The sequence below is a fragment of the Gopherus evgoodei genome, chromosome 18 (assembly GCF_007399415.2).
Source record: "Gopherus evgoodei ecotype Sinaloan lineage chromosome 18, rGopEvg1_v1.p, whole genome shotgun sequence".
NCBI classification, from domain to species: domain Eukaryota; kingdom Metazoa; phylum Chordata; order Testudines; family Testudinidae; genus Gopherus; species Gopherus evgoodei.
In genome coordinates this window covers 12,887,109-12,914,780 of record NC_044339.1, presented here as the reverse complement: position 1 = coordinate 12,914,780, position 27,672 = coordinate 12,887,109, and the positions used below count along the sequence as shown (strand labels likewise).

Genomic DNA, 27,672 nt, shown 5'->3' with positions numbered 1-27,672 from the left:
TGGCTCAGACCCTTAACTCTACCTTCTGCCTGACTCCAGTTAACACTCTGTCTAAGCCCTCGTCCAGACTAACCCGCGGCATCGGCGGGTTAAAATCGATAGCTCGGGGATCGATATATTGCGTCTAGTCTGGACGCGATGTATCGATCCCTGAGCGCGCTTACATCGATTCCGGAACTCCATCAATCCGAACGGAGTTCCGGAATCGACACGGAGAGCCGCGGACATCGATGCCGCGCCGTCCAGACTGGTGAGTGCCTCGATTTTAGAAATTCGACTTCAGCTACGTTATTCCCATAGCTGAAGTTGCGTATCTAAAATCGATTTTAATACCTAGTCTGGACGTGGCCTATGGCTTCTGACACTCCGCTATGACCCTTAGCTTTGCTCCTGAGCCTGAATCATCAGGTTTCAGAGCTAATTGGTAGGCTGAAGTCTTGCTCCAACCACTAGGGAAGGCTTCCCAGGACTCAGTTGCTGACACACTAACACAATTTGAGCTTTCAATACATTGCTTTTGTCAGGAGCCCAGAACCTGCATTTGCTTCCAAGGAAACCATCTCCAAATGGCTCCAGGACTTTTCTGCCTGTGCAGTGGAGTTAATTCAGCCTTCTTTGTGTTTTCTGCTCTGACAGACATTCTGGAACTAGCAATTGTGAGATTGGAAGCCAGCAATGGAGAACTGAACTGAGACACACAGGAGACAAAAAAGTTTATATGAAAAATATTCAGCTAGAGAGTAATGGAGGGTTTTCAGCTATAATGAATCAAGTCTTATCCCATACTTGGGTGAAGATAATTAGAACAGATGGGGAAACTGAGGCATAGAGCATTTAAATAGCTTCAACAGATTCATTGCAGCAGATTAGTGTGGATGACACTAGATGCATGCATGCCTGCAGCCAGGCATATCTGTCACTTACAGCTTATATGGGGTAATGCTAATATTCTGGCTCTTAAAAATACTTGCTTTCATAAGGCTACTGCTGAAACAGACTTTTTCCTACAATGAAGAGATTCTTGAACATCCAACTTTTTAGGTAAGTGTTTATTTTAAAATGAAGCTGCATGTGTTTAAATGGTGTCATTCCTATCATACATGGCTGATTTAAAGATCTTAAACACACCTGCATCTTAAGATGCAGATCAGGTAATTGTTTAAAAACCCATTTGCAGCAGCAATACACCACAATGTTCACAAGGGGGCATTGTCACTCTCTTCAAGGGTAAAGAGATTTCAGTAATAGGTATTTTAATGTGCTGAAATTGGAAGACTAGTAAAACACTCATTAAAGACAATTGGTAAGAAGGAGATTTACCTCCCCCCTGCAAGCCAGCCATTAAGAAAAATAAAAATTGCTCAGGGCAATCCTCCCTCTCCTTCCTGTACCACCTGGTGTGTTTTTGCAGTCTGCTGAGAGGTTGAATATTTGTAAAATCCTGCTCTGAGGCAATGTGCAGAATTCAGCTACAGAGGAATAAAGCATCTAGTTTTCACTTGCTACGCCTGGGAAGAAGAAAACCAAACCCTTTTTTCTTCCAGCAATAAACGTCCTGCCAGGAAGATAAAGCAGACGCACAGTTTGCTAATACTGCCATCATGTCTTCTCAGTATCAAGAAGGCCAAGTCACCCTGTGCAGAAAACTACAGGGGCTTGGGAGTTTAAACAAATATTTCCCAAACACTCTGCCTTGCAAGAGGATGAGAAACTACATGGATTGGTGGGAAGGGAGCCCTCTGAGCTAGAGAAGTAATGCCTTGTATCAGTGCTAGAAGACATTGGAGAAAAGGACAAGCAACTGCTATTACATGGCTAGTCCTTAAAGGTGACCCTTATAGTTTCAAAAATTTATCAAACAAGCTGAAGGAAGGTGGCACACGAAGATGTATGGCCACATTACCAGGGGCCATTCTGGACTACACAAGTTAGATGCACCAGACCAAAGCTGCATCTGTGTTTCTGCTTAAAGCTCACTCTGCTTTCTCCAACCCCCTACATCTAAAGCACCCAAAGGTGAAACAAAATACAGAGGCACTGAAGAGGCTTAGCCATATGAAGCCTTATTGACCTTTGGGTATGTAAGCAGTTTGTACTGAATGCTGAAAGTAAACAAGTGATTGTAGGGATGGGAGAGCAATACATGCACAGTGAAAAAGGAGGTGGCGGAAAGAGTTCAGAGAATACCCCAAAGCTCTCTCACGAGTGAGCTCTATTTTCAAGAGGGGCTAACGTGGCTAAGTGAACTCTCAGCAACAACAGATCTGTGAAGGGCAAAGGCAGCTAAGCTGCAGCTTTCTGTGGGGAGAACACACACCAGGCATGCCACTAGCCAGGACCCACAATAGGAGACTGGGGACAGGGAAGAGTGCATGCCAGTGAGATGTCCCATGGAATAACTCCAGGCAACACTCACTGCTGGATTGTTTGATGCTTTTATTTGCCTCACATAACAACACTACTATTTCTGTTTGCAGGAACCTCGGGCTGCACTGCAAGTTACAGAGCTCCACACACTTAAACGGGGAACGTATGTTCATGCCCACCAGTCAACAAGGTCAAAGTGGGGACTTAAAACATGGTTCCAATTTTTTTTTTTAATACACAAACCCCCCAGAGGGACTGTTCTACAAAAGCAGCAAAGCGCTTAAGAGCAACAGGTAGAGCTGGGGAACACTAGGTGAAATAGTCTAGGGTGAGAGGCCCTGCAAACTGGTCTTGTTCCTTCAGCTGCCCTCCTTTCCAGTACAGGTAAATAATGATCTCATCGGGTGACTAGTGCTTTAAACCAGAACAGGGGCTGTCTGACCCGCAGAGCTTAGTTGATACGGGGGTTCCTGAAGTTCCTGCCAGCAAAGCGGGCCTTGCTTCCGAGCTCCTCCTCAATTCTGTTTGGGAAAGGGGGGGAGGAAAGACACAAAAACAAGAAAGGGGTGTAAGCACAGAACACGGTACATCTATTTGTGTGACTGCTTGACTGGACTAGCAGCAGCAACAACACAGTGATGGAGCAAGACCCACCCAACAGTAGCAATGTAGAGGACAGTGATCTCACCACACGTTTGAAACCCTCCCTGTGACATTTCTGCCATAAAACCCAAGTTCAGCAGCCAACACAAGCCAGCGTGCATTAGACTGTGCCACTGAGCCTATGCTGCTTCCAGATATGCAGCTGAATTTGGGCTTATTATCTTTTGTGGGGCACAAGCACCTTGGCGAGACAGTATTTTCCTTCATGTCATACGTATGGAAGAGTCAAGAGTCTGCTTAGTAGCTGACCACATGCATTGCATGCTGCACCCCACCCAGCCAAGAACAAGGCTTATTCTGCTGACCTTCACATGACCCACTAACATCTACACCTCATGCCAAGCAACTGTCTGGTATTGCAGAATACTCCCTAACTGAAAAACACTATGATCTCCCCATGGTGTAAAGTGAAGTGCTGCCCATACCAAGGGCAGCCAACATAGCAAGCATCAGGTACTGACTAAAGTTGCTGTCAAGGCATAGCATAAACATTGGCTGAGTATTTATGTTTTCTGGGCTAGAAGGTGGTAGCATTTCACAGAACTAGGGTTGCCCCAGATCACGACACAGGGGCTTCTTCATTTGGATAGAGGGACCAAGCTGTGGCTACACCACCTGTGTTTATAAGCCCACAGGGACAACATGGAAAGTTCTACAAGGACCAGCTAGGGACCCCCCAATCTTTGAGCCACTTAGCCCTTGGTATTTGGTCAGTCCAGAATGCATGGCAACACCTACTGGAGTCTCCCTACAGTCAGCTAGGGAGATCTTAGCCAGTGTTAGCATGTGTCCTGGCATGGCAATGGAGACTGCTCTGGTTCCACTGGACTCTTGGAGAGTCAGAACAGCAGAGACCAAGTCATCCGATGGACAATGCGTTACACCCTGTTCTTAGAGCAAGCCTGCAGGCTAGATTTACTCCCCCTCCTCCCCACTCCAATCCAGAGCAATCCTCACCTCAGGAGCTGATTGTACTTAGCTAGACGCTCAGATCTGCAAGGGGCACCAGTCTTGATCTGAAAGAAAGGTCAGGAAGTTAGTTACTTTGGGGTTAAAAAAACAGATCTGCTCTCAAGAGCTGAAACTGTGAAGACAAAGGCCCCTCCTATGATAGGAGGCAAAAACAATCATGTCCTTAATAATAACCCATGGAGTTGAGCATGGTGGAAGGACAGAAGCGAGCAGAAGTCTGATCAGCTAACCTGAACCTGGAAGCAAGCTGGGTGGAACTTGGATTCCAACAGTGAATAGTGCACTCATTCATTTTATTGCTGGAAGTTACAATACCAGGAAATCCTGACACACCCACATGGATTGAGTTAAGAGGTTCCTCCCTTGTTTTATTAAGGACATGACAAGGAAACAGCATCTCCACTTACTGAGGAGAAAGAGCATCAGTATGTTTCACCCTAACTACTAGTACAGACTAGCTGGCCTCCTGTATAGCAATAGAAGGAAATCCTTGTGCCTCAGAGGTCATTAGGATCATCTGTTTCTTGCTACAGAATGGCTTCTGTGCTATGAAAGAAGGAAGCCAGGTGACTAGAGGGGAACCATTCCAGGTACAGATACTGACCTGTCCAGTGCAGAGACCAACCACCAGGTCAGCAATGAAGGTATCTTCAGTCTCTCCAGAACGGTGACTCACCATCACACCCCAGCCATTGGACTGGGCAAGCTTGCAGCTAAAGCAAGAGAAACAGGAGTAAGATTTTGCATCACTTGTACAAAGGATACCAAGTGCCAAGTACGGATAATGACTGCACAATCCAGCTTCAGGTTTATTCAGTTTATGTTGATATTGGTGTTAAGGATGCAATGAGGCATTGCTAAGTGAAACACCATCATCCAGCTCATCACTTCATGGGGACTTGTGGCTGGGAATGTTTTAAGATGTTTCAGGCGCGGCACTGAATACTCTTCCGGCAGGAGCGCGCGAGAGAGCGCGCATGTGTGTGTAAGTACTTAGTCACACAGTGATGTCATGAAGTTGGTCTGGGTCTATAACTGTAAGGTGACTTACGCCTGCAGGGACTCTGTGACAGAGCCAATCTGGTTCACTTTGAGCAACAGGCAGTTGCAGGATTTCTCCTCCACAGCTTTAGCAATACGTTTAGGATTGGTCACGGTCAGGTCATCACCCACCACCTGAACATCCACACTGGCAGTGAACTTCTTCCAAGCTGACCAGTCATCCTGGTCGAAAGGATCTTCAACAGACACCACTGAGAAGATAAGCAGAAGGGGTATTTTAATTAACAGCCTCAGCACCCAGGAAGAGTTCAAGCTAATTACAGCCAGGTGATGTTTACGGTTATGACATCTACTAATGCACCCGACACCTCCCTGCTCAGGACTCTGCATTAGCAGCTCTGAAACTGCATCTACTATGGACCAAATCTAAAGCACAAGGCTTTTTTATTAAGTATTTAATCTCCACCCAACCCCACTCAGTTTCTTTAGTTCTACTCCCCTCTGTCCTCTTGCAGTGCACCAAGAGGTGGTAGTGTTGGGGGGGTGGGAGGAAGGCTTGCCGGGGAGTATACCATCTGTTACTGGCTGCCTGCTAACTGAGCAGCATGCACCACTCACATGGGTAGCTCTTGATAAAGCTCTTGTACAAATCAGCCAGTTGGTCAGGAGTGATATATCTGCTGGGGTCATCAGGAGACTTGAAGTCCAGGTCGTACTTTCCATCGCGATAGAATTCTGAGGCAGCCACATCCATCCCAATGACCACCTTGTCAGTGTAGCCAGCCTTGCTGATCGCAGTCTTCAGCAGCTCCAGAGCTGGAAGGTTAGATAGTGGGTTAGAATGAGTTCCTGGGTAACACTTCACACCACTTTTCTACAAAATGCACGCTGTAGGCTTCAAAATGATCCACATTCGATCACTGACTTGTCTGCAGGGCCTTGGGCAAGTCACTGATGTCTCCCCATCTCTAAAATGAGATTATTCCTTACCAGCCTTTTAGGGGTGTTACAAGGTCTTATTGACCAATGTCTGTACAGCACCTGATACTCCTGGAGAAATTTACCACTTCATTTAGCTTTATGATACCCCATATTAGCCTCACAGAAATACTTAAGAATCTTCACCCACCACTGACATGAAGCCACCTCTGAGGGGGAGCACAGCAGCCCATATCAATATCGGCCAACAATTAAAGGACAGGAAATGAATACCATTTCCAGTTTCAACTGTAGTGGGAATTTAGCTAGGCACAAAGTAATGACTTGGCCTGCCTGGATCCTGCCTAGTTTCAACTCCTGCAGAAGCACAGCCGGAGCTGGTAAGGGGAAAGGCATTAACAATCAAAGTAAATTTAGGCTGATGTTGAGAGGGACAGAGAGGACTGTGTTTCCCCTAGTGACCTGTCAGGGCTCCAGTTACACACATTCCCTGCTTTTCCTTGGAAAAGGGAGGCTATTTCTGACAGGCGGCATGGCTGCTGAATCCTCTAAAACATGATACTACTTGGCTGTCTGAAGAGCAAGCACTGGATGATCATCATGTAACAGAAATATGACCCCTCCCAGATTTACAGCCAAGTAGCAGCTGGACCCGCCAGACTGCGTACAGCATCAACTCTGATCAGTACTTTTAAGAAAAAAAAAGTTGATATTAGAGTAGGCCAAGCTGCAAAAGCAGCAGCCGGTACTAACACAGGTCTGTGGAACTCCCAGACCTCAAAGAGTTCAGTTGATTGTTTGCTATTTATATTTAAACAGCAGCTTCGTATTAAAAATGCCAGTGTATAAAGCCAATAGACTGTCCACTCAGTATCATGAAGAGGAAGAAGCTGCCTGTAGATTCAGAGACTCTAGTGTTTGCTCAAGTATCTCCAGTGCTGCTGAAGGGACTGCTGCGTAGAGGTTGGACAGTTATGTATCATAGTGGTTACAGTGAAAACTGTCAATTACATTCAAAACTGAAACATCTTTCTGCTGACGCAGCTGTGTTCAGTTCCCCTGTGGCTGAGGCTGCTCCCCTGCCACCCACTTGGAAGACACACAGCACTGTAGGCTCCTAGGCGACTGTATTTTCCATGTTGTTGGAAAGCGGGTCCCCTTTCCTGGAGGTTTGTGCTGTCTCAGGGACTGAGGAATTGGAACAGAGGCCACCTTTGTTCCACTTCCCCAGCTGCTTTTATTGCTCACTGACTACTACAGTGCTGGAGCATTAGGAGACAGACCAGCCCCAGTGAAGTCTCTTCACTTATTTACTTTTGAGCAACAGCAACCTGAGGCACAAGAACTAGAGTTTAACCACATCGCTAACTGGCATGGGGATGTCCTCCGCCCAGCGTACACAGCAAATGAAATTTATGGAAAAGTTAAGTCACTTTGTTAATCCACATGAATTCATGGAATGGAGCCACTAGTTCCTACCCGCACATGGCCAAGTTTGTCTGTCTCCCATTGGCAATTTAGCCTTCTGGAGTCGCTGATAAGGAGCATTCAGTACAGAAGGCTTTCCAGTACCAAGCTGCTATGGGACTGGACCAGCCTCTCTGGGGTGAATGGAAGGGGGATGGAGGAGTATTTCAGTGACTATTAATAGTTAATAGAAAGGAAGAGATCCCCCCAGATATCAGCAAAACTGTTAGGCCAGTAGCCTGACGTATTTGGAGTCCATGATGGGCTGAAGCAGCTGAGCCAGTTACACAGCCTTGCACACACCTGGTGGCAACATTCTAGTTTCTCCACCCATCTCTGCTTTGTACCTTCTTTGTTCTCCAAAATATTGGGTGCAAAACCGCCCTCGTCACCCACATTAGTTGCATCCTTTCCATACTTCTCCTTGATGACATTCTTCAAGTTGTGGTAGACCTCAGCACCAATACGCATGGCTTCCTTGAAGCTCTCAGCACCAACCGGGAGGATCATGAACTCCTGCATGGCCAGCTTGTTACCAGCATGGGACCCACCATTGATCACATTGAAAGCCTTGACACAAGAAAGCAGAGGCAGAGTTAGCTGCTCCACTTCCCCCTCAATCTTTAGCCATGATCAATACAGTACAACTGAGCAGTGAAATGAGATATACCCGTTTTCCTTTCCACCAAACAAGCTGTCCAGAACACCCGCTCTTATCCTGGACCTGTGGAAGTCAATGGAAACACACCCACAGGGTCACAGGTGTAGGATCAAACACTTGATTGTTCAGACCCCATGAACTCACCCTGGACATAGAATGCATTCTCATTCTGCATGAAACCTGTGTGTGCTCTCCCTGAATAAGGAGTCAAGGGAGAGTTGCACCTTAATTCTTGTGTCACTTGAGTTTACCATGAAGACCACCATGTATAGGTAGGTCTATTTCATCTGTGCTTTAACCCAAGGGTTACAATCCAGAAGGGTTCCATTAGAAGACCCTCAGATTCCTGAGACCAGGAGATACACAATTTTCCCAAATCAGAGTACTGTGCTAATACTTCTTGCATAGCAATCAGTCTTCCAAGGATAGGGAGTGGGATTTTTCAAGCATACATAAGTTAGAAGCAAGAGGCCCTGTGAAAGTCAATGCAACTTGTGCTCCTAAATCACGTAGGAAAATGCCACCCAAGCAGATAAAGTCTCCAAATGTTCGACTCAGGAAACCTACAGGAACTGGTAGGATGACTTCTGGGTTTCCTGCAAGATCAGCAATGTGACGATACAAGGGGACCCCCTTCTCAGCAGCACCAGCTTTGCACACAGCCAGAGACACACCCAGAATGGCATTAGCCCCGAACTTGGCTGAAACACAAAAGGAAAACATGGTTATATAGACCATGCAAATCCTCCTCAAAAAGCAACACCTCAGAAGTGCTCGTGATACCTGTTCTTAAATTCATGAGCCACAAAGTAAGCTCATTGCAACTCCCCTTTCCTCCACTCCCACTCTGCATGGAGTTCAGAGTAGCTTACAGTAGTTTGGACATGAAATTGTCATGAAAACCTCCATGGGCACATGCACTGCCAGCATACATCCTAGTGGGTACACAGTACCTACAATCACAGCAACAGAAATGATGTGTGAAGTGGGTGCCTCATTTCTTAACAGCTATCCCTTTACTCAATTAGAGATGGCCATCAAACTACTTCAGCACCATGATGGAGTGCACTTCTCTTGGCCCCCTCCCCCAGCCAACTTTAGTTACTTTGGACAACAAACCTGGTGTGAAACGGTACATCTGTGTGTTGTGCAAAAAAAGACACTTACACTTGTTTTCTGATCCATCCATCTCCAGCATCAGTTTGTCAATCTTCTCTTGCTCCACAACATTAATGTTCTGCAAAGGGAAGAAACTCCTAGAGATAAAGCCAGGCTGTACAGTTCAAAGCAGACCCCCTTCTCCCATGCATCACCTACCTGTGGGTTCCCCCCAAATTTCGGCTTCCAAAACTGTCACTATTTGAGATCAGAATATACCTAGTGTGTATGTCTGGCAGACATGAGGGTAACTAAGAAACCGCCGAGCTAAGAGGCTAGACATGCACTGTGATTGTATGTGAATTTCAGTTTCTAGCGAATTATAGTAGGTCTTGAAGTTGAGTGGATACACCAAAGAGAGCCAACAGGAAACTCAAACCCTAGTGAATTCCAACTAACTTACTCCTGAACTCTGAATACGCCTTATTTGAAGGAAGCTGCCCTTGCCCTCATCCTGGCCTGGCCAAGGGGCACTAATAAAGGTTTATGCTCCTCCTCCAGCCTGTACAGAGGGCTCCAGTGATCCTAGCTCAGCAAGACCTCTACACTCAGAGTATGACTTCACAATAGCTTTAATACAGTTGGACTCCTTCAGTCAGACTGAACTGACATATGAAACCAAACCCTGTGCTTTTTAAAAAACAATCTGTAAGAATGAAGGGCCATTACATTTTCACTTTGAATGCTGGACACTAGGAATAAATATGCATTGAGTTCACCATTTAGACTGTTGTATGCAGCAACACATGCAACATTACCCCAGACCAACTCGCAGATGACCAGAACAAGTGATGCTCTTCTGGCTAAGTCAGGGTTACATTTGCACTCATTAAAGGGAGCAGTTACTGCATTCAGAAGAGAGTTACTTTAAGTCAGTTTGTTCTCATGCACTCACACAGGCCAGCTACACATCAGGTGATATTCTCCAGCTCCGTGATTTATTTATTTTTTTTAAACAGACAAAAAAAATAGAGCTAGAAAATGTACTTGCATTAAATGAGGTTAGTTAAATAACCAATGCTCCTACCTTGCTAATCAGTGCAGGTGCAATTGTTTTATTGACGTGCCCAACAGCTTTTGAGACACCTGGAAGGAACAAGCAAATCAATCACTGATCTAATCAAACACAGACTAAGCAGGCATTAGTAGATGATCACTTGAAAAAAAAATCCAACCCCAATCACTTGTCATTCAGCTTCTCCCCCTAACCAAACCTTAGCTTTCACTGCCAAGGCTAAGTTCTTTCAGAAGGTGATCTCAGGTGAGTGGCAAGTTATATCACGGAAATAGCCATCCTCTAGGAATGCCTGCTGAAAGGTTAGTTTGCAAGACCATGCACTGAAGGAGTCTGTCCAAGTGACAGGTTGCAACAAACACACGTGACCATTACCTGAGTACAACACGCTGGAGCCAGGAACTCATTAACATATTTAACAGCTCTGGATACACCTAACAGAAGTGAAATGGACAAGAGAATGAAGGAAGAGATGAAGGCCCACAGAAGAACACAAAAGCAGACTGTGCAAATGAAGGAAGGACGAGGTCACAAGAGTGCAGAGAAAGTGTTGCAGTAGTTTCAAAGATAAGCAAAATGCTGCATATTATGCAACAGGACAGAAGCCAGCGAGTTCACAAGGTAGTGCAAGTTGACACATCTCCAGCCAATCACGGTGGATTATTTTCCCCAGCAGTATCTCAATTCTAGAGTCCAGCCTTGAATTTGCAACCCTTCAGGTTCCTATTGGCTGAACACACCAACTTCTGGATAAGGAGGCCATTAGGACACTTAAGGAAAAAGGCTGCTCCTGTAAGTGCATGTGGGGTGCCAGAGGAGGGGAGGATTCTCTCTTTGAGGGTTTAAATGAACAGATAACTGGACGTTTAATACCTGCAACCCTGTCTTGTTTGACTATTGGAGCATCATCTTAACCCAGGTCTAACTGAGGCAGAACCATTTTGCTTTTACATTAGAGTCCTCAGTTGGAAGAGAGGTTAACATTACACCGAACATCAGAGGTTACGTGCAGATATTAGAGCTTTGTCTTTTGCTGAAGCAGTTGGTGGCTGTACAAAATGCTGCACGTCAGCCAACATTTTCTGGGATTAAAACTAAAAAAAAAAAAAAAAAAAAAAAAAAAAAAAAAGGATGACAGAGAAATGGGGGTTCTGAATACAACGCCACACCAAGTCTGTACATAACGCTGTGCATCCCAGCTGTTCAACCTACAGTCAAACACTCCCTGAGTCTATTGTGCCTGCCAAGTACACAATGACAGAAGACCAATCTACACCCAAATCCAGGTATGTTCTGCTTCTTTCCTCCATCAGCCAAGACCACAGTAGTTAACCAGTCAAGCAACACCAGCCTAATGACACTGATAGCCTCCCCTGTGATGAGTGTTCTCAAAGATGATCTGAGCAGACAAGTGCTTCAAAGATTCCTTTGTTTAGAACACATGGAGCAGGTGAGGTAAAAGGCTGCTACGCCAAGAAAAGCCTGATTAAATCTGCATTATTAAACAGCCTCCGATGATTTACAGAAGGCTTTTCCAAAGCAATCTGTTTGGAAATATTTCTACTCTATTTCCTATATTCCACTCCTCTTTGTTTTTTATTAGTATCTTGGAGAGTCTGTTGGCTCCTGCTGCTTATTTCCTACCTGACACAAATAACGTATTTTTTCAAGCAGAGGGCTAGGACTTCAGATGCAGAATAAGCAGCAGGAGCAGATAAGCCCTTAAAATTCTATTTCAACAAGTATCACAGGGGTAGCCATGTTAGTCTGGATCTGTAAAAAGCAACACAGAGTTCTGTCGCCCCTTATAGACGCACAAGTCTGACGAAGTGGGTACTCACCCACGAAAGCTCATGCTCCAATACATCTGTTAGTCTGTAAGGTGCCACAGGACTCTTTGCTGCTATTTGAACAGAAAAACTCCTAGCCAAACAAAGTGTTTATGGGACCGTTTCCCAACACTATATAGCTGTTCTGTTAAGTTGTAGACAGCGCAAGCTCTTCAGTTCTTCCTAAGAGGCTTTTCTTTACCAGCTTGCCCAGATCAAGCTCTGCTCTGGTAATCTGGGCATATTTGAAGCCCATTTCATCTGAGCGGTGAGATAGTAAAGACAAACAGTTCCATCTCGCCAGACCAGAATCGAAGAAATCTTTACTGCAATGGAATTTATGAAGCACCATAAAGGCTGCCGACCTCTCCATTTAAAAATACCAGCCCTTCAAGAGTCATGGGAATTTGATCACACTCCCATATAAACAATCCATTTCCCTAGTGATTTCCAATGAGAGGAAAAAGGGAGCTAAACCCTAGCCACTCTGATGAACCCTGGAAAGCAACACAGTGAGAAGCAAGATGTTTTAGGATTACAAACATGTGAAATTGCTCAAGAACTGTATTACCTAAATGCATAGGCTTTAATCTACACTATTTGATAGATTCCCTTGGCACATTGGCTTTCACAGTGGGAGTGTATCGATGTACTTTTGCAGACCTTTCCCAACGGTCAGTTTAAAAAGGCAACTATGCTTTCTCTGAGAACTGAGTTTGATCTTCTGCCCCAAACAGGTCACTGCAGCCATGAACAGTTGCATTTAACACTGGACAACCTAATGCTCACATGCAAGCTCTTCTGAGCTCGGCTCAGGACTGCTCTACTAGATGCTCTTAATTTTAGATTCCATGCATCATCCTCATTCTAATACATTTCCTCCTAAGCCTGGCAGTACATTACACCAATTGTTACCAAATAGTTCAGGGGAGAGCATGTTCCAAGCACTCACCCTACAAGCAGTCTTCCATCTCTAGGAAGGATCTTTGTGATTAACTGGCAAATAAGGCTAATGGGCTATTGGGGGTGGGTTATTTAGCTACCCATTAGCCTGAATACATTACTATCTAGCACAGAATGAGGGCCTTGAGGTATGTCAACATGCAGTGGAGCAGCAAAGTGGGGTAATGAAATAGCCTACTGCATATTGTACCAGAATGCCGTGACCAGCTAACAAAAGTGACTGAACTCTATATACTTGGGCAAATACAAGCATCGCTGTCTCTCATTATGGCTAATTTTCTGAGAAAATAGGCATCCACTGCTCTCTTTGTTTTCACATGGAGCTGTGGGGGTATACTACACTTTTGAACAGTACTGGAGCACTTCTGTGCAATGGGTCAACTGACTTGCTGTTAAGGGATTGCAAGTTAGCCCGTAACAATGAAACATGTGGTAAGTGAAGGGGGATGGGATGGAAATATAAAGATGCCAGCAAACTACCTACTACAACAGTACTGGTGAATGAGTGTTTGCAGCAACATCTCCCGCAGAACCTGGACCCTGGAAAGGAAAGTATAGATTTACCTTTTCCCAGGAAGCGAGTCTTGTCATTGTCACGAAGCTCCAGCGCCTCATAGATTCCAGTGGAGGCACCACTAGGTACAGCAGCTCTGAACAGACCTGAGTATAGCAGGAGAGAAGAGAGAACAATCTAAACACGGCAGGATCCAGGGAGGTTCTGCTTGTTCTTCACCCCAACCTGAAACTATTAGTATTGCAAGCATAGGGACTGCTGCTCCCGCCACACGTTGGGGTTTCTCTCCTGGATCAGGGAGAGTTACTCTTCCGAGTCATGCTTGGGCAACGCAATAAGCCAATGCAGACTGCTTAGTGTGCAGATGGGCTGAATATCAAGACTGACAGCTTGCTTCTTTCAGAAGGCATGAGTCAGGAAAAGCCCATCCGTCATCTGACTAAGCCGCCCGTTTCCAGATGAGCTAGGAGCTGGAGGTATCTAGCTTAACAATGGTATTATTTCCTAAGTCCCCCTCTTCAAAAAAGAAACCCAAAACTAAAATAACCCATTAAAAAGCACCATTGCCAGGGCTGGCCCACTAGTTCTATGCAGAGACTAAGTTGGATCACTTGCTCTTGGGCCGGTAAGTGTTTGGAGTGGGGCTGGGGGGGGAAGAGAGCATCAGGAAGATAGTTTGAGGGGAAGACCACTCAGATTGGGCACAAAACCGCAGACATGCCACTCTTCTAGCTGAGGACATTGCCCTGCAGGACAGAACATTGAGAGCACTAGAGCTGATGCAGTCTTTGGTGTGAGGTGCCAGCTTTGATCTCTCTAGCCTTCCTCTCTCAAGCAGAAGACTGGTATGGAATGTCATTAAGAGAAGGAATTATCTTTCCAGGCACAGAGCTAAGCTGTTTGGTTAGTGCATTACAGCTATTGTGACTGCTCATTCCACGCCATGCTCGTATGGGTTTGGACAACTGAAGTGTCTGATCTCATAAGATACAGAGCAATAAATAACAAAGACCCAATGAGTAAGGGTGGAGGGAAAAGGCCTTGCAGCAACCAAAAACAGATGAAGGATGTTAGATATACAACCACAATTACAGCTAAGCAGCTGTCTAGTCATGTCTTTGACCACATTAAACAGCTACACAAAGTTACAGCAAAGGGAAGGGTGCTGGTAGATGTCATTAGGCAGGCAGTGCAACAAGGGACCTAGAGCAGAGCTAACATCAGTGGATGAGAAATAGCCACAACTTCCTGTAATTAAGCAGAGAGCTTCTAGAGGGAAAGCAAGAACATACAGGCATAGAGCTGAGTTTGCCAGAACCCAGTGTGGGAGCTGAGAGCAGAGAGGAGCAAGGGACACTGGTGGTAGTTAAAGTGGGGGAAAATAAGACCCCTGCTTATGCTGGGATTTTGCTCCAGGTACACCATCAGTGAAGCTTATCCTAGTTTCAAGCAGAAAACCCCATTGATACAAACGCTAGATGTTTGAATTACTGAAGTACCAACTGCTGGATTACTGATACATCTTGTCCTGGGGCTCCTACTCATCGGTGGTTGGGAAGCCTTACACATAGAGGGAAGGTCCCAGTTGTTCACAAGACACGACCATGTCTTGTGACATTTGAAAGAAACTCTTCACTGTCCACGCTCAGGTGAATTATGCCACTGAACCCATACAGATAAAATAGTATAAAGATGTTTCCTGTAGCTTCAGCCATCACTACAGCGTAATGTATGCAGTACAGAGTTAGGTGAAGGGAAATACAGAGAATTTCACTCAGTTTGAGTTTGCACTTTCCTATCAGTGCTAGCTTAGGAGACATTCAGATTCTGAGACCCATTCACCTGCCATGTGTTTCTTGGGTTGAAAGGTTACTAGTTATGTTTAAAGTAGAGCTTCTCTCCACCACTGCTCTCTTCCAGCAGCTATACCTCCATGCTGCACTTCACACTACCTCCTATGGCTACAGATACTCACATCAAATACCTGACGACAGGATCATGCAGAAGAGGCTGGGAGAGGGAACCCCTGAAGTGCACACTGAATGCATGAGAAGAAAACAAGTGTAGTGACAGGTCATGTAAGATTTGTATGCTTCTCCCATGCCTCAGTGTGGCTTAAACACAAAAGTTTCTGGCCCTAATCTGGGGGCTAAAGTTCCTCCCTGGAGCTGCACTAGAGATGAATTTATCCCCTGTTATTCATGAAGCCTGACTCAAGCTGACCACTATTGGTAAAGTACTCTGCTGTTTAAATCATGCTGCTGGTGTAGATCAGGTTTCTAACAAAGCCACCAAGACTAATAGCTAAAGATATGAGACTTCCCCTGGCAGAGAAATACTGGACTGAGATGTGTTCCTTTCTATCACAAGATGGCAAGCCTGGAGATTTCAGCTTTTCTCATTTAATTCTCTCACCCATCCTTCGAGACAGAGCAGACTGAAATATATAGGGCGTTAAAGCACCACTTTTCACAGAAGTTTTGGCTGCTATCCGTCTCCTCTAAATATCCTCCCATACAAGTCAGCCTCAGACCCCACAGCAAGCAGAAGCCCCACGAAGAATGAAAGAAAAGTTCACCATAGCATGTGCACAGCACTGAACTGGTTGGCTGGGAGGTTCTGTACCAATTATCTTCCTACTTCAGACCTACGTAGGCAGCCCATACTGATATGTGGGAGGAGTAGAGGGACGTAGGAAGAAACAAGACTCACCTTTGTTGGTAAAGAGGTCTACTTCCACAGTGGGGTTCCCACGTGAATCAAAGATTTCACGAGCACTGATCTTGAGTATGGACATTTTGAATATCTGCCAAGAAAAAGAAAAGATATTTAATATTCTGAAAGACGGAACAGGAACCCTTAGTACCACTAAAGGTCACGTATGCAGTTGCATCAATATTGCGAGTCACTTCTTTTAAGTTCCTGTTGGCACAGGGGAAAGCCACCATCAAATTTCTTCCCTCTGCTAAGTTATCAGTTATGAGTTTCAGGCAGTATAACCTGTTCATTCAGGCTGGGATTTTCCAAGGATCCTAAGGAAGTGAGATGCCTAAGATTAGATGCCTAATTCCTTTAGGCTCAATTCCCTTAGACTCCTTAAAAGATACCAGCCTTAGATAATAATGAAGCAACCTTGACACACAGGGACTAGTTGAAACGACTTTTGTTGAGAGAGACTTCAGTGCAGGAGCTCCCATTTAGCACATGTAAAAGCAGATTCTGGGAGCTGAATGTAACCAAATCCTGAAATGGAAAGAGGCAGCTGTGTGTGTTAATTAGTTATGTCAAGGGCAAGTTACTGTATGGCTAGCTTCCTCTGCATTTGAGAAAGCATGTTAATGTTCTCCTCCATCTGGAGAAAATTTTTGTTTCACCTCTAGTTTTCTGCATACAATTTTTTCCATCCAAAAAAACCCAAAACAAAACCACACACACACACCCAAAACATACCCAGCAGGAAGTGATCCTTCAGTCAAGGACCTATTAAACTCTTACTGAGTGACACTGTGCCTTTACAGTGAATCTTGGAGTAATAGCTCACTACGCCGATCAAGGGTTCAGGATCAGTTTTTATAAATACCACTCTCACTTCAATTACCAGAGCAACCATAATACACACTGAAATCAGTCTCCATTTCAAGCTTTTTTGGTACCCAGCCACTCAGCTAAAGCCAGCAGCACAGATTAACTAGGGCAGACTACAGAGAAAACACCCTTCATATCTACCTCTGCTGCATTCCAAGGTGAACAACCAAGAAGGATATGCTGGCATATCATTTCCTTGCATGTTGCTGCCTAGCTTAGGCCTAAGCTATCTGCTTTGTAACACTAACACTGCTCTAGCTATGATGCTAAATAGCTTGCAAAGGAGATCATTTTTTGGAAAATAAATGCTTTTCCATTTTCGAAGGTTAAAAAACATTTCAAATGTCCATTGTTTATTGTGCTCCCTATTACTCCACTGACTGGAGATACTGTCAAACTGGCTGTGTTCCTATTAGCTACTCCCCCCAGCCCATTTGTTCGAGAACAGGCATTATTTACTGCAGTTATATAAGCTTGGCTAGGTTTTAAAGCAACTCATGCAAGTGTCTGTGTGCCACGATTTAGCAATGAGGTTAGTTTCTTTAAAGGGAGCAGGGCTTAATCTCAAATAAAAAAAGTTGCATTACAGGGAAATAATTGCAAGCTTGTTTCTTTAGCAAATCAGTCATAGGTAGGGACAGGATACAGGAGTGGCCATGATTCTGCCTCTGAGATGACCTAAAAGGCTTATGGTACAGGTGTTAAAATGCTGTGATTACAGGCATGAGATTGATTTTGCCTTCCTCTCTTTCAGGAACTACTCCTCTTCCCAAAATGATGTCCTTAATCTCTCCCTACAACAAGACAAGACAGCAGCTTTGTTTAGTCCCTTAACTTTGAGCCCTCTCTGGTTCATTTGGCAGCGAGGTAGTAGAAAACCTGAAGACTTTAAATCTAATTTTCTGCTTTATTGTAAGAGCCTTAAACCGAGCCATCAATTTTCATAAAGAGGTTTGTATGAAGAGTCCTGGAGTATTAGAACCCTGACCTCTAGCCCACCCTAGCAAGTATCCACATAATTAACATTCCCCCTCTTTTCCTTGCTGTTTTCCAGTGCACAGACCTCCTCGATGTTGTTTAGTGGCTAACATGAAATATTGCCCTTCCTTGATGCAGGAATCCCTCTTTATCCTAGAAAGGCTGCTTCTAATGCAAAGCTGATCAGCCTCTTGCATATGCTGCCTCGTACTTTCATTTTCAAGGTTGCATCTTGATCAGAACGCATCAGATCAGATGCCCCACCCTTGGCAGGATATGCCAGTTTACAGGGAAATCAAGTTGCATAACATATAAACTTCCTTTTTTTAAAAAAAAGGAGACATTACCCCAGGAAATACTCATTATAAGCTTCCAGGGTGCCGGTCTCCCACAGTTGCAATGATAACCAGGCATTAATATTACTCTGTTACTCAAATGTCCTTGAGAAGTGACCTCCCCAGAAGTCCCTCCCCTTCCTTAGCTATGCTCAGTTTACAGCACTGCAGTATTTCAGACCTGCACCAAACCACTTATTTTAACCCTTGATGAGCCTCTTCACTCCTGTCTTCAAAGAGTCATTTTGCCCAGGGATCGTTGGTAGGAAACAGCATCTGTCTACAAGATACAGTCTAACTCATCACCAGTTCAGTGTAAACCATTTGCTTCCATGAACTGTCTGCTTGGACAACTGTGATTCAGTCAACCACAGCTACAGAGGGAAAAAGGAGAACAAGCATGAGCATGTCACAGCTGTGCTTAGGTCTGCTTCTGTTCATTTCATTGGTTACATAAGTGAGGAGACAGGGTTGTAAAAACAGGAAGCCTCCCGAGAGAGCATTCCAGAAAGCAGTAAGCTCACATTTACCATTCCAAGCCTCCAATGCTTCATGACAGAAGTAACCAGAAATGAGTCAGACCTGTGGAGTGGCTGTCTTATAAGTGATTTTCAAGTTACATATATTCCTTCACTTATTTCTGTGATCGACTCAGTCAGTGGTCCCCTTTAAGATGAGGGGACACCTGTACCCCTTTAGAGAAGTGTGGTCTAGCATCTGGAAATTAAGGAGTCCCAAATTTTCATCTCACTGCCATACCAAATCCTTCTATCCCTCATCCCACGCTGTATATAGGGACAACAAACCTACGAGACAGATAAGTATTATATGAATTCCTGGTGTACTTTAACTCTATGATTACACTGATTTAGAGAGATTATTGGGCCAGCTCTTCAAAACTGGTGTTTTTATAGCAAGATGACCATAACTACTCACTGGAGTTCACCATCTTGCTGTAAAAACCTCTTTTTTTGGCAGTGAAAACATAGCCTAAAGGTAACAGACTGCCTTTGCAGATGCACATCAAAAGCTATGGGACAATGAGATAATCCAAATCATGGGGGTAAACCCACTGCAGAACCTCACATGCCTTGCCACTGAAGATGCAACTGTACAGAACAAGAGTTGCAAGCTATTTGCTGCAAGCGCCATTTGGTGCTGAAAAGCACATCTAGGCAACTTCTGCAGACTCGCAAGGCTCCTCCACAACCTTACCTTCCTCTCTGGATAAGACTGTCATCATCACATCCAGTATGCAGAGTTACAGTAAGATTAGGCTCTGACCTATTACTTCCACTCTTTAGCATTCCAGAGAAGAAAGGTATGGGTCACCAAGGAAGATCTCAACAAGCATACAGTCAGATTCCACCCATGTCTCCCTCCATGTATTCCTCATTCATCCCTATGCTCTAACTATCATGCAACTATAAGAATGCTGCTTGGCATCTATCATAGCAGGGAATGCAGGAAGTCAGGAAATAACAGACTACTCAGAATCAATTTTTTAGTAAAACGGAGATCAAGGACTGAATTGCCTCAATTTGTGGCTTTGGAAGTGAAATATCAGTACTTCCCCTACAGCTCAAAACCCATATCCCTGCCCTGTGACTCAGCATGTTAAGCAAGGGAAAGAAATCTCTGAAGTATGGATGACTAAACTTCCCCTGATCATCTGCACAAAGCCCATGAGAGTCAAAAGGAGAGATTTCCCACTACTAGTTTTCACACTCAAATGAAGACTGTGGTAACCCCTGGCAAGTATTAGGCAGCCACCTTTCTTGCAGAACTGTTCCAAAGATAAAAGCAACATTTAATTATTTTCACTATTAAGATTTCATAAAAACATAAGAATGGCCATACTGGGTTAGACCAACGGTCCATCTGGGAACGTATGTTGATCTAGAAATAAATTAAATATTTGAGAAAACAGAGCTGAAGGACAGCTACTGTTATAAAAGAGGGAAAGGTTCAAAGCTGTAACATACTACACACAGTCACTGTTAATAATTAAAGCCTGCTGCAAAATACTCACTAGTTTGTACCCATCATGTTAACAAACGGTTACTGAACTAAGGAACCACTCCTTTGCATTGTGACTCACTTTTTGCAGCAATACTCCTACTAAAAATATTATAAGCATCACAAAAAAAGGGAGTAAAAGGTAAGCACATAGATTAGAATACTCTTGTGAGTCATTGAGAAGCATGTTGAAAAAGACACCATTCCCACAGTGAGACCACATGCCCATTGGCCTGCAAGAATCCTGCAACCATCAGCATGGCCCAGGGGCCTACAAGTCTTGTAAATCAATACACCGTTCTGCAATGTAAACCTGCACTGAAGGGGACTTGGTATTTGAGACACGAAAACTGCTGCTATGCCAGCTGCTTAACCCTAATATTTCAGCAGTACTGACTTTCCCCGGGCTCCACATGGCTTTGAACATTTGTCTGTAGACACTGTCTGTTAATAAAACCCACACAACCAAGTGAAGTTTGGTGGGTTTTTTTTGGGGGGGGGGGGGGGGGGGCGCGGACAAAAGAAAGGTGCAGGAAGGGATGAAAGGTGCAAAGAGGAAGTGGGAAATCTCTTACCTAGGGAATATTAATTTGTAAACAGGTCAGTTTCATTGCCCCCCAGCAAAGAGATCCCTCAGATTTGCCCAGGGCACAAAGTACACACAAACTCTGAATTAACTGAGGATTGAACCAAGTGTCTTGGGGAGGGGAGAAAGTTTAACATGCACAAATGTCTCTTGACCAGACCAAGCAAAGCAATATATTTAAAGTCATTGGGGAAACCAGGGCAGGGCAGTGGCACGTGTGTAGCCTCTGGGGGCCTGTAAAGCATAGCAGCAAAGATCACGTTTGAGAGAGAACGGATCATTTCTGCCCATCCCGCCTCTTACACGAGTCCCTGGGGTCGAGTTATTTTTCCCGATTAGGGTCCCCGCGGGGCTGGCAGCAGACTCAGGAGGGGACCGCAAGGAGGCCTGGTGCCCCAGCAGCAGGGGCAGCTGACAGCAGAGCCGCCCGTCCTTTTGCAGGCGCAGACGGCTCCAGCCCGCAGGCCTGGGCTGCAGGAGGCCGCGAGCAGCGGGGGCAGTCGAGCCGAGGAGCCGGAGGAAGCGGTTGCAGCAGCGCCGCAGCGAGCAAAGCCTCCGCAGTGGGCAGGGAAGCAAACAGGGCACCAACGCGACGCCCAGAGCTGGCCGCATTTAACAGGCGGCGCCGGCGGTGCAGCCCCCGATGCACCCTGGCTGTGCAAGGGCCGGCTCTGCTGCACTTATTTTTGGGGTGTGGGTGTGTGTGTGAGTGTGAAAGGATAAATTTCCTTTCATCCCCCCACTGGGCAACACAGCTTCTGTTGGTGCCACGCACCCCGTCTCCTGGCCAGCGTAGCCTCCTGAGATGGAGGAAGACCAGGGGGCAGCAGCACCCCCCCCGGCCTACGGACATCCGCCCCCACGCACACTGCTCCCTTGCTCGATGAGTCCCCCCCCGGGATGGGAGGATGCAGCCAGGCCGCCCCCCTCGCTCGATGAGCCCCCCCGGGGATGGGGGTGCAGCCAGGCCGCCCCCCCTTGCTCGATGCTCCCCGGCCCGGAGATGGGGGTGCAGCCAGGCCGCCCCCCCTCGCTCGATGCGCCCTGGCCCGGGGATGGGGGTGCAGCCAGGCCGCCCCCCCTCGCTCGATGCGCCCTGGCCCGGGGATGGGGGTGCAGCCAGGCCGCCCCCCCTCGCTCGATGCGCCCCGGCCCGGGGATGGGGGTGCAGCCAGGCCGCCCCCCCTCGCTCGATGCGCCCCCGGCCGGGGATGGGGGTGGGAGGATGCAGCCAGGCCGCCCCCCTCGCTCGATGCGCCCCCGGCCGGGGATGGGGATTGGGGGGGTGCAGCCAGGCCGCCCCGCTTACCCGAGGCGCAGCGGCGCTAGCAGCAGGACACAGGAAACAGAGTCACGCTCAGCTCGCGCTCCAAGGAGACTGGGGAAAAGGCGCCCGGCTCGCGCTGGGCTATAGTCCATCCTATGCAGATTAGGAGCAGCCAGCCCGGCTCCGCATTGGCTGGCCCTGCCCACTGGCCCGTCTCTGATTGGTCGCGCGGGGGCTCGCGCCAGCCCCAGCCCTTAGGCGCGTGCACTACGTGCCGACCTGGCCTTGGCTGGGTTTTTAGTCACGGAAACTCCCATTGCTCCCCGCGTGGTGCAGCCCCTGGGCTCTCCGCAGCAGGGTGAGCAGTTACATAGACCCCCCCAAGCTGCTCGAGGGGCCCCTGCTTTACTGCTCCACCCAAATACCGTTCATCTCATTGAGCTTGGACTTTTGAACAAGGGCATTCGTGTTGGTCCATTTTTTTGGTTTGAGGAAGTAATGCAATTAGTCCTGCATAAAGGGGGGAGCCCTCAAAAGATTCCTGTTTAGGAGTCCGCATGGATGGATGGATGGACTAGCACCGCTTTTGACCAAATACACTAGGCAGCAGCTTGCAGGCACCGTGCAACCGAGTCACAGGCTAAGCACAAGGAATACACAGCTTGGGAGGAGAATAATCAAGGAACATGGAATGAGTAGGCCAGTTTGCACCTCAGTTTTTGTAGCACATTATTATCCACTCAGAAAACTACGGTCTCAGCTTTAGCAAAGCCAAAATAGGTACCAGACAGTGGAAAAGTTGAGCTCAGGAAGGGAACGATTAGGGGCAATTGCAATGACTTGGACAGTACTAGGTTAGATTTTGAAAAATACTATTTTCCATTCATAAAGCTAAAGTCAGCTCTAGCAATATGATTTATCCTGGCTGAACCAAAGGAACAGGACCTGGGGAAGAGCAGCTAAGGGTAAGATAATTTATGGAGTATGCAATATGTATGCCAGTTCCTAGCAAGATTTTTCATTCATCTCCCCACCCCTAACATTTTTATCCATTCCAAGCTCTAGGAAAGGCAGGTGGAAGTATCCATGAAACCAGCAGACACATTGATGGAGAACAGCAAGACAACTGCCAAAAATGTCATGTCTTCCTGTTAGTGCTTGTTCCAGTAGGACTGAGTACTGGAGAAGTATAGCTAGTGGTAATGCTAACCATGGAAAGCAGTCAATTAGGGTAGCAGTTCACAGCAAGGCATTTTGTATTTTACTAACTATTCAGAAACTCAGGTCCTAAAATCTAGGAAGGCCAAAGAATCAGAGATTGGAAAATGTAGCTAAGACATTTCATTTGCCACTTTGCAACAAGATTTCTGTGGCTGGAAAGCAATGGTGATACTGAAAGGGAATGGGGAAAGAGGATTTCCTTGCCTCTCTGGAGGGTTTTACCCCTCATCCCTACCTCTGGATTCAGCTAAACCACCCCTCTGGGGATGACTTGCAGCCCTGTCTCATAAAGAGATTTGAAAAGCAATTTTCCATTTTTACATAGAGAACAAACCAGAACATAGCCCCTCTTGGTGTGGCATCCAGGCTCTATTATAACAAATATTTAAAAAATACAAATAATACAAAGCTACTCTCTGTAGGTAGCACAGAAACTGTCACTCATGCTTTAATTACCCCCCCCCCAAAATCTCTGGAAGAAGATGTCCCTGTACAGTTCTATCCCCTTTCTACAGACGGAACAACATAGGTCCCAATCCTGCAAACACTAATGGGCGTGAGCTCATCAGGACTGCTTGTGTGCATAAGGGTCTGCAGGATCAGAGCCACCGTTGTTAACGACAGGCATTTTGATGTCTAAAGAATGCCGGATCTACATGAAGGGGAGTTTTTCGTTCTGTGGCAAAGCTCAGGACTAGATCCACAAAAGGGACTCAGACTCAGCGTTGCAATGCCTAATGCTGAGGCGCCCTGCTGCCAGGTGGAATCCACAGCCATGAATTAGGTGCCCAGGCTCCCTATACAATGCATGTGGAGAGTTAGGTGCTTTTAAGAATAGGATTCACAAAAGCCAGCATATCAAGGGGCGAGCTGCTTAAGCTGGCCAATAGCAAGTGCTGAGGAGGAGGGGGATGACTTAAGCCCCACCTCTTAAAGGGCTTTATTTCATGATAATGACTGTGCAGCAGTGTAAGTCAAAGGATTTAGGTGCCTACATCTGGGCTGGAGGGAAGCACCTCCCTCCACTTAGAATTCACAATCATGTCCTTGCTCCTGGCGTTTGGTGCCTAAGCCCTTTCTCACAAAAAAATGAGGTGAAGCCCCACCCCTTTAAACTTTCAGCCCCATGGTTAGACCACCCACACTGCATTGTTTTGTGCGGAGTCCAGTCCGGTAGGCAGCTTCAGAGAATGCCTAGAGGATCAGGCCGCACAGGCAAAATAGGTGGGATGATGCCTAGATTGAGGCTTCTGCTGGGGCTTAGGTATGAGTTAGGAACTCAAGCACCTAGACCAGGGATTGGCAACCTTTCAGAAGTGCTCTGCCGAGCCTTCATTCATTCACTCTAATTTAAGGTTTCGCGTGCCAGTCATACATTTTAACGTTTTTAGAAGGTCTTTTTCTATAAGTCTATAATATATAACTAAACTATTGTTGTATGTAAAATAAATAAGGTTTTTAAAATGTTTAAGAAGCTTCATTTAAAATTAAATTAAAATGCAGAACCCCCCAGACTGGTGGCCAGGACCCAGGTAGTGTGAGTGCCACTGAAAATCAACTCGCGTGCTGCCTTCGGCACGCGTGCCATAGGTTGCCTACCCCTGGCCTAGACTGAGGCAGCTGTGCATATGCTCACTGGCAGATTTTTAGGGGGATTTTCTAGTGGAAATTTAGGTGCCTAGGGACTGTAGGCACCTACACAGTTAGGCAGCACCCAAGCAGAGGTTTGAGAATCTACGGTTTGGATTTAGATGCCTAAAGAGGCACTGCTCCAAAGGCCATTGACATCCATGGGACTATTTCCGTTGTTTTTAATTGGCTTTGGATCAGGACCTGAGTGGCTTTATATGTGAGAAAAAGGCCATAGATCTGTCGGTTTCAATATCTATAGATATTGGAGGGATTTAAAATGTTTACTGATGTTAAAATCCAAGCTAGGGTCCTGATCCTGCAGAGGTTTATGCATGTATGTAATTTTACTCAGGTGAGTAATCTCACTGAAATCATGTGACGCCTCACCTGAGTAAACTTACATACATGCATAAGTGTTTGCAAGTTAGGGGCTGGTAGCAATACATAAAATAGGGATCATGGCTACAATGCATACACAAAGGGAAAATACATTAATACAAGTATCAGGGGTAGCCGTGTTAGTCTGTAGCCACAAAAACAACAAGGAGTCCGGTGGCACCTTAAAGACTGACAGATTTATTTGGGCATAAGCTTTCATTGGTAAAAAAATCTCATTTCTTGAGATGCATGGAATGAAAGTTGCAGATGCAGGCATTATATACGTTAATACACACACCTTGGAAAGGCACCAAGAAATTGTATGGGAAACAATTTTAAAGTATTGAAATTGAGATTTGGAAACGGAACAGTTCAGACAATTATATTCATTGCATTTGGTCACATAGTGCCTCTTATGCACAGATCTCTGCAAGCTGTACTGTCATTAAAATGAAATAAAGCACAAGAAGGAGGGTATGTCTACACTCGGGAGCGATGTGGGCATAATTCCATAGTGCAGATACAGCCTATACCAGCAGAAGGGGCTTTTCCATCGGTGTTGGAATATCACCTCCCAAAAAAGCACAGTCGGCAGGGGGTTAGGTCACCATAGCTACATCGATCAGGAGTGTGGATTTTTCAACCCTTGACCGCTGTAACTATGTTGACCTACATTTTAAGTGTAGGCCAGGTCTTAGTTAAGATGCCAGGCCAATACAGACTTTGACTGAAAGTCAGCCAAAGTCAGAAAAACAAATATGAGTGGGAAGATAACTGAACCCATTGGTGAGAGAATGAGTCTGAACTTTATTATTCGAGGTAGGTGAATATTGACAAAAACATACTGTGAAATTTCACTTAGATTTTTAAACAAATCCATTTGAACTGTCCTCACACCCTTTTGTGTTCACCATTCGTGAAAGCCAAGAATCCATTTTCACCGACAAATGTTTGTGGAAGGCAAATTTCGAAGTCATGTGTACACCTATTTGTGGGAAATGTGCACGCAGGTCAGGGCATTCACAAAAATCAAGCAACTTATCTAACCTATCGCAACTAAGCAGCACAGCTAGAATAGCAGGTTTCAAGTAGCAAGTAATAGTTCATTACCAAGCCAAATAGTAAAAAAATGTTTGCCACTTACGTGATGAATACCTTTCAGGAATTGCAATATGTTCACAGATATTCCATGAAGAAACAAATTCATCAGATAAAAGTATTAAATGAGAATTATTTGCTCTGATATATAGTAGTAGCCTAGTCTGTAAATGAACATAATGTTCACAACAAATAGAATATGCAGAACAGAATACCAAGTTTGGAAATTAGTATGTTGCTTCTGGGGAGCCAGTGGTGATCCCTCCTTTGGGTGTTTAATAAGAATGTGATGATTTACACAAGTCATCCCCCACTGAAAGGGCCGTTGAGAGAAGCTGTTCCTCTTTGGATTCACTGAATCATCTTTCACTATCAGCTGTTCTCAGCCTACAGCTGGTGAAGCCCTGCTGGGTCCATTGCTCCTGTCCATCATGCTAAAGGTTTGGCCAAAACCAGTGCGGACTGCTGAAGGAGTGACATCCTCCAATCCATCTGTCCCACAGCCAAAGCTGAGTCTGCAAGAGTATTTCTCCAGGCTTCCTTGTTGGACTTGGTGCTCTGACTGAGTAAGCAGGGTCTGGACATTTGCAGTTAAAATATGTGGGGGGGTCTCTGAGTTTATTAGGGGGAGCAACTATACTCAGCCTCCTCATAGCCCTATGGTATTTTTTCCAGATTTGGGCATTAAATGATGAGAAAACAGTATTTCTGCAGGGATAAAACAAAAGAGGTGGCTAATAGACTGCTGGGATCACAGCAGATGCAGACTGGAGAAGAATTGGCAATCCTTTGTTCTAGCCTACTCTGCCCCATCATCACTATTACCATCATATTACCATACCTGTTGGGATCAGGGCTTTCTATATGGCTATGTGAAAAATGCAGCTCTGCATAGAGACGGATGCTTCCTTTTGCTTTATATCATGCAGGGTACTGGCACGTTAAGTTCGATAAATCCTGACCCATGAGTTCTTCCAGTTCTAGGGGTTTGTTCTGCCCCATTTTTCTCACAGGCCTGTGTGG

The 27,672-nt window shown here is 45.6% G+C and overlaps 1 protein-coding gene across 2 annotated transcripts; it reads right to left on the bottom strand.

Annotated features, from left to right (window-relative positions):
- Positions 1-2,419: 2,419 nt before the first annotated feature.
- On the bottom strand, positions 2,420-22,470 carry ENO1 (enolase 1). 2 transcript variants are annotated; one of them, XM_030537644.1, is made up of 12 exons: positions 22,363-22,470; positions 16,263-16,356; positions 13,601-13,696; positions 10,620-10,678; positions 9,239-9,308; positions 8,639-8,772; positions 7,758-7,980; positions 5,623-5,820; positions 5,054-5,255; positions 4,607-4,715; positions 3,988-4,046; positions 2,420-2,888 (listed from the first exon to the last, which is right to left on the bottom strand). In XM_030537644.1, exons 2-12 carry the CDS (start codon positions 16,345-16,347, stop codon positions 2,819-2,821), a joined length of 1,305 nt encoding a protein of 434 aa, XP_030393504.1. In that variant the 5' UTR covers positions 16,348-16,356; positions 22,363-22,470; the 3' UTR covers positions 2,420-2,818. The 2 variants fall into 2 exon arrangements, with proteins under 2 accessions (XP_030393504.1, XP_030393502.1); XM_030537642.1 differs by lacking the exon at positions 10,620-10,678 and adding an exon at positions 10,257-10,315.
- Positions 22,471-27,672: the final 5,202 nt, after the last annotated feature.

Excerpts from the sequence above, each read along its gene's own strand:
- ENO1 (XM_030537644.1), bottom strand. The coding sequence starts at position 16,347 with ATGTCCATACTCAAGATCAGTGCTCGTGAAATCTTTGATTCACGTGGG. Across the intron at positions 13,697-16,262 it reads AGACCTCTTTACCAACAAAG|GTCTGTTCAGAGCTGCTGTA; the intron begins GTGAGTCTTGTT and ends TGCTATACTCAG. Across the intron at positions 4,047-4,606 it reads TTGGTCTCTGCACTGGACAG|ATCAAGACTGGTGCCCCTTG; the intron begins GTCAGTATCTGT and ends CCTTTCTTTCAG.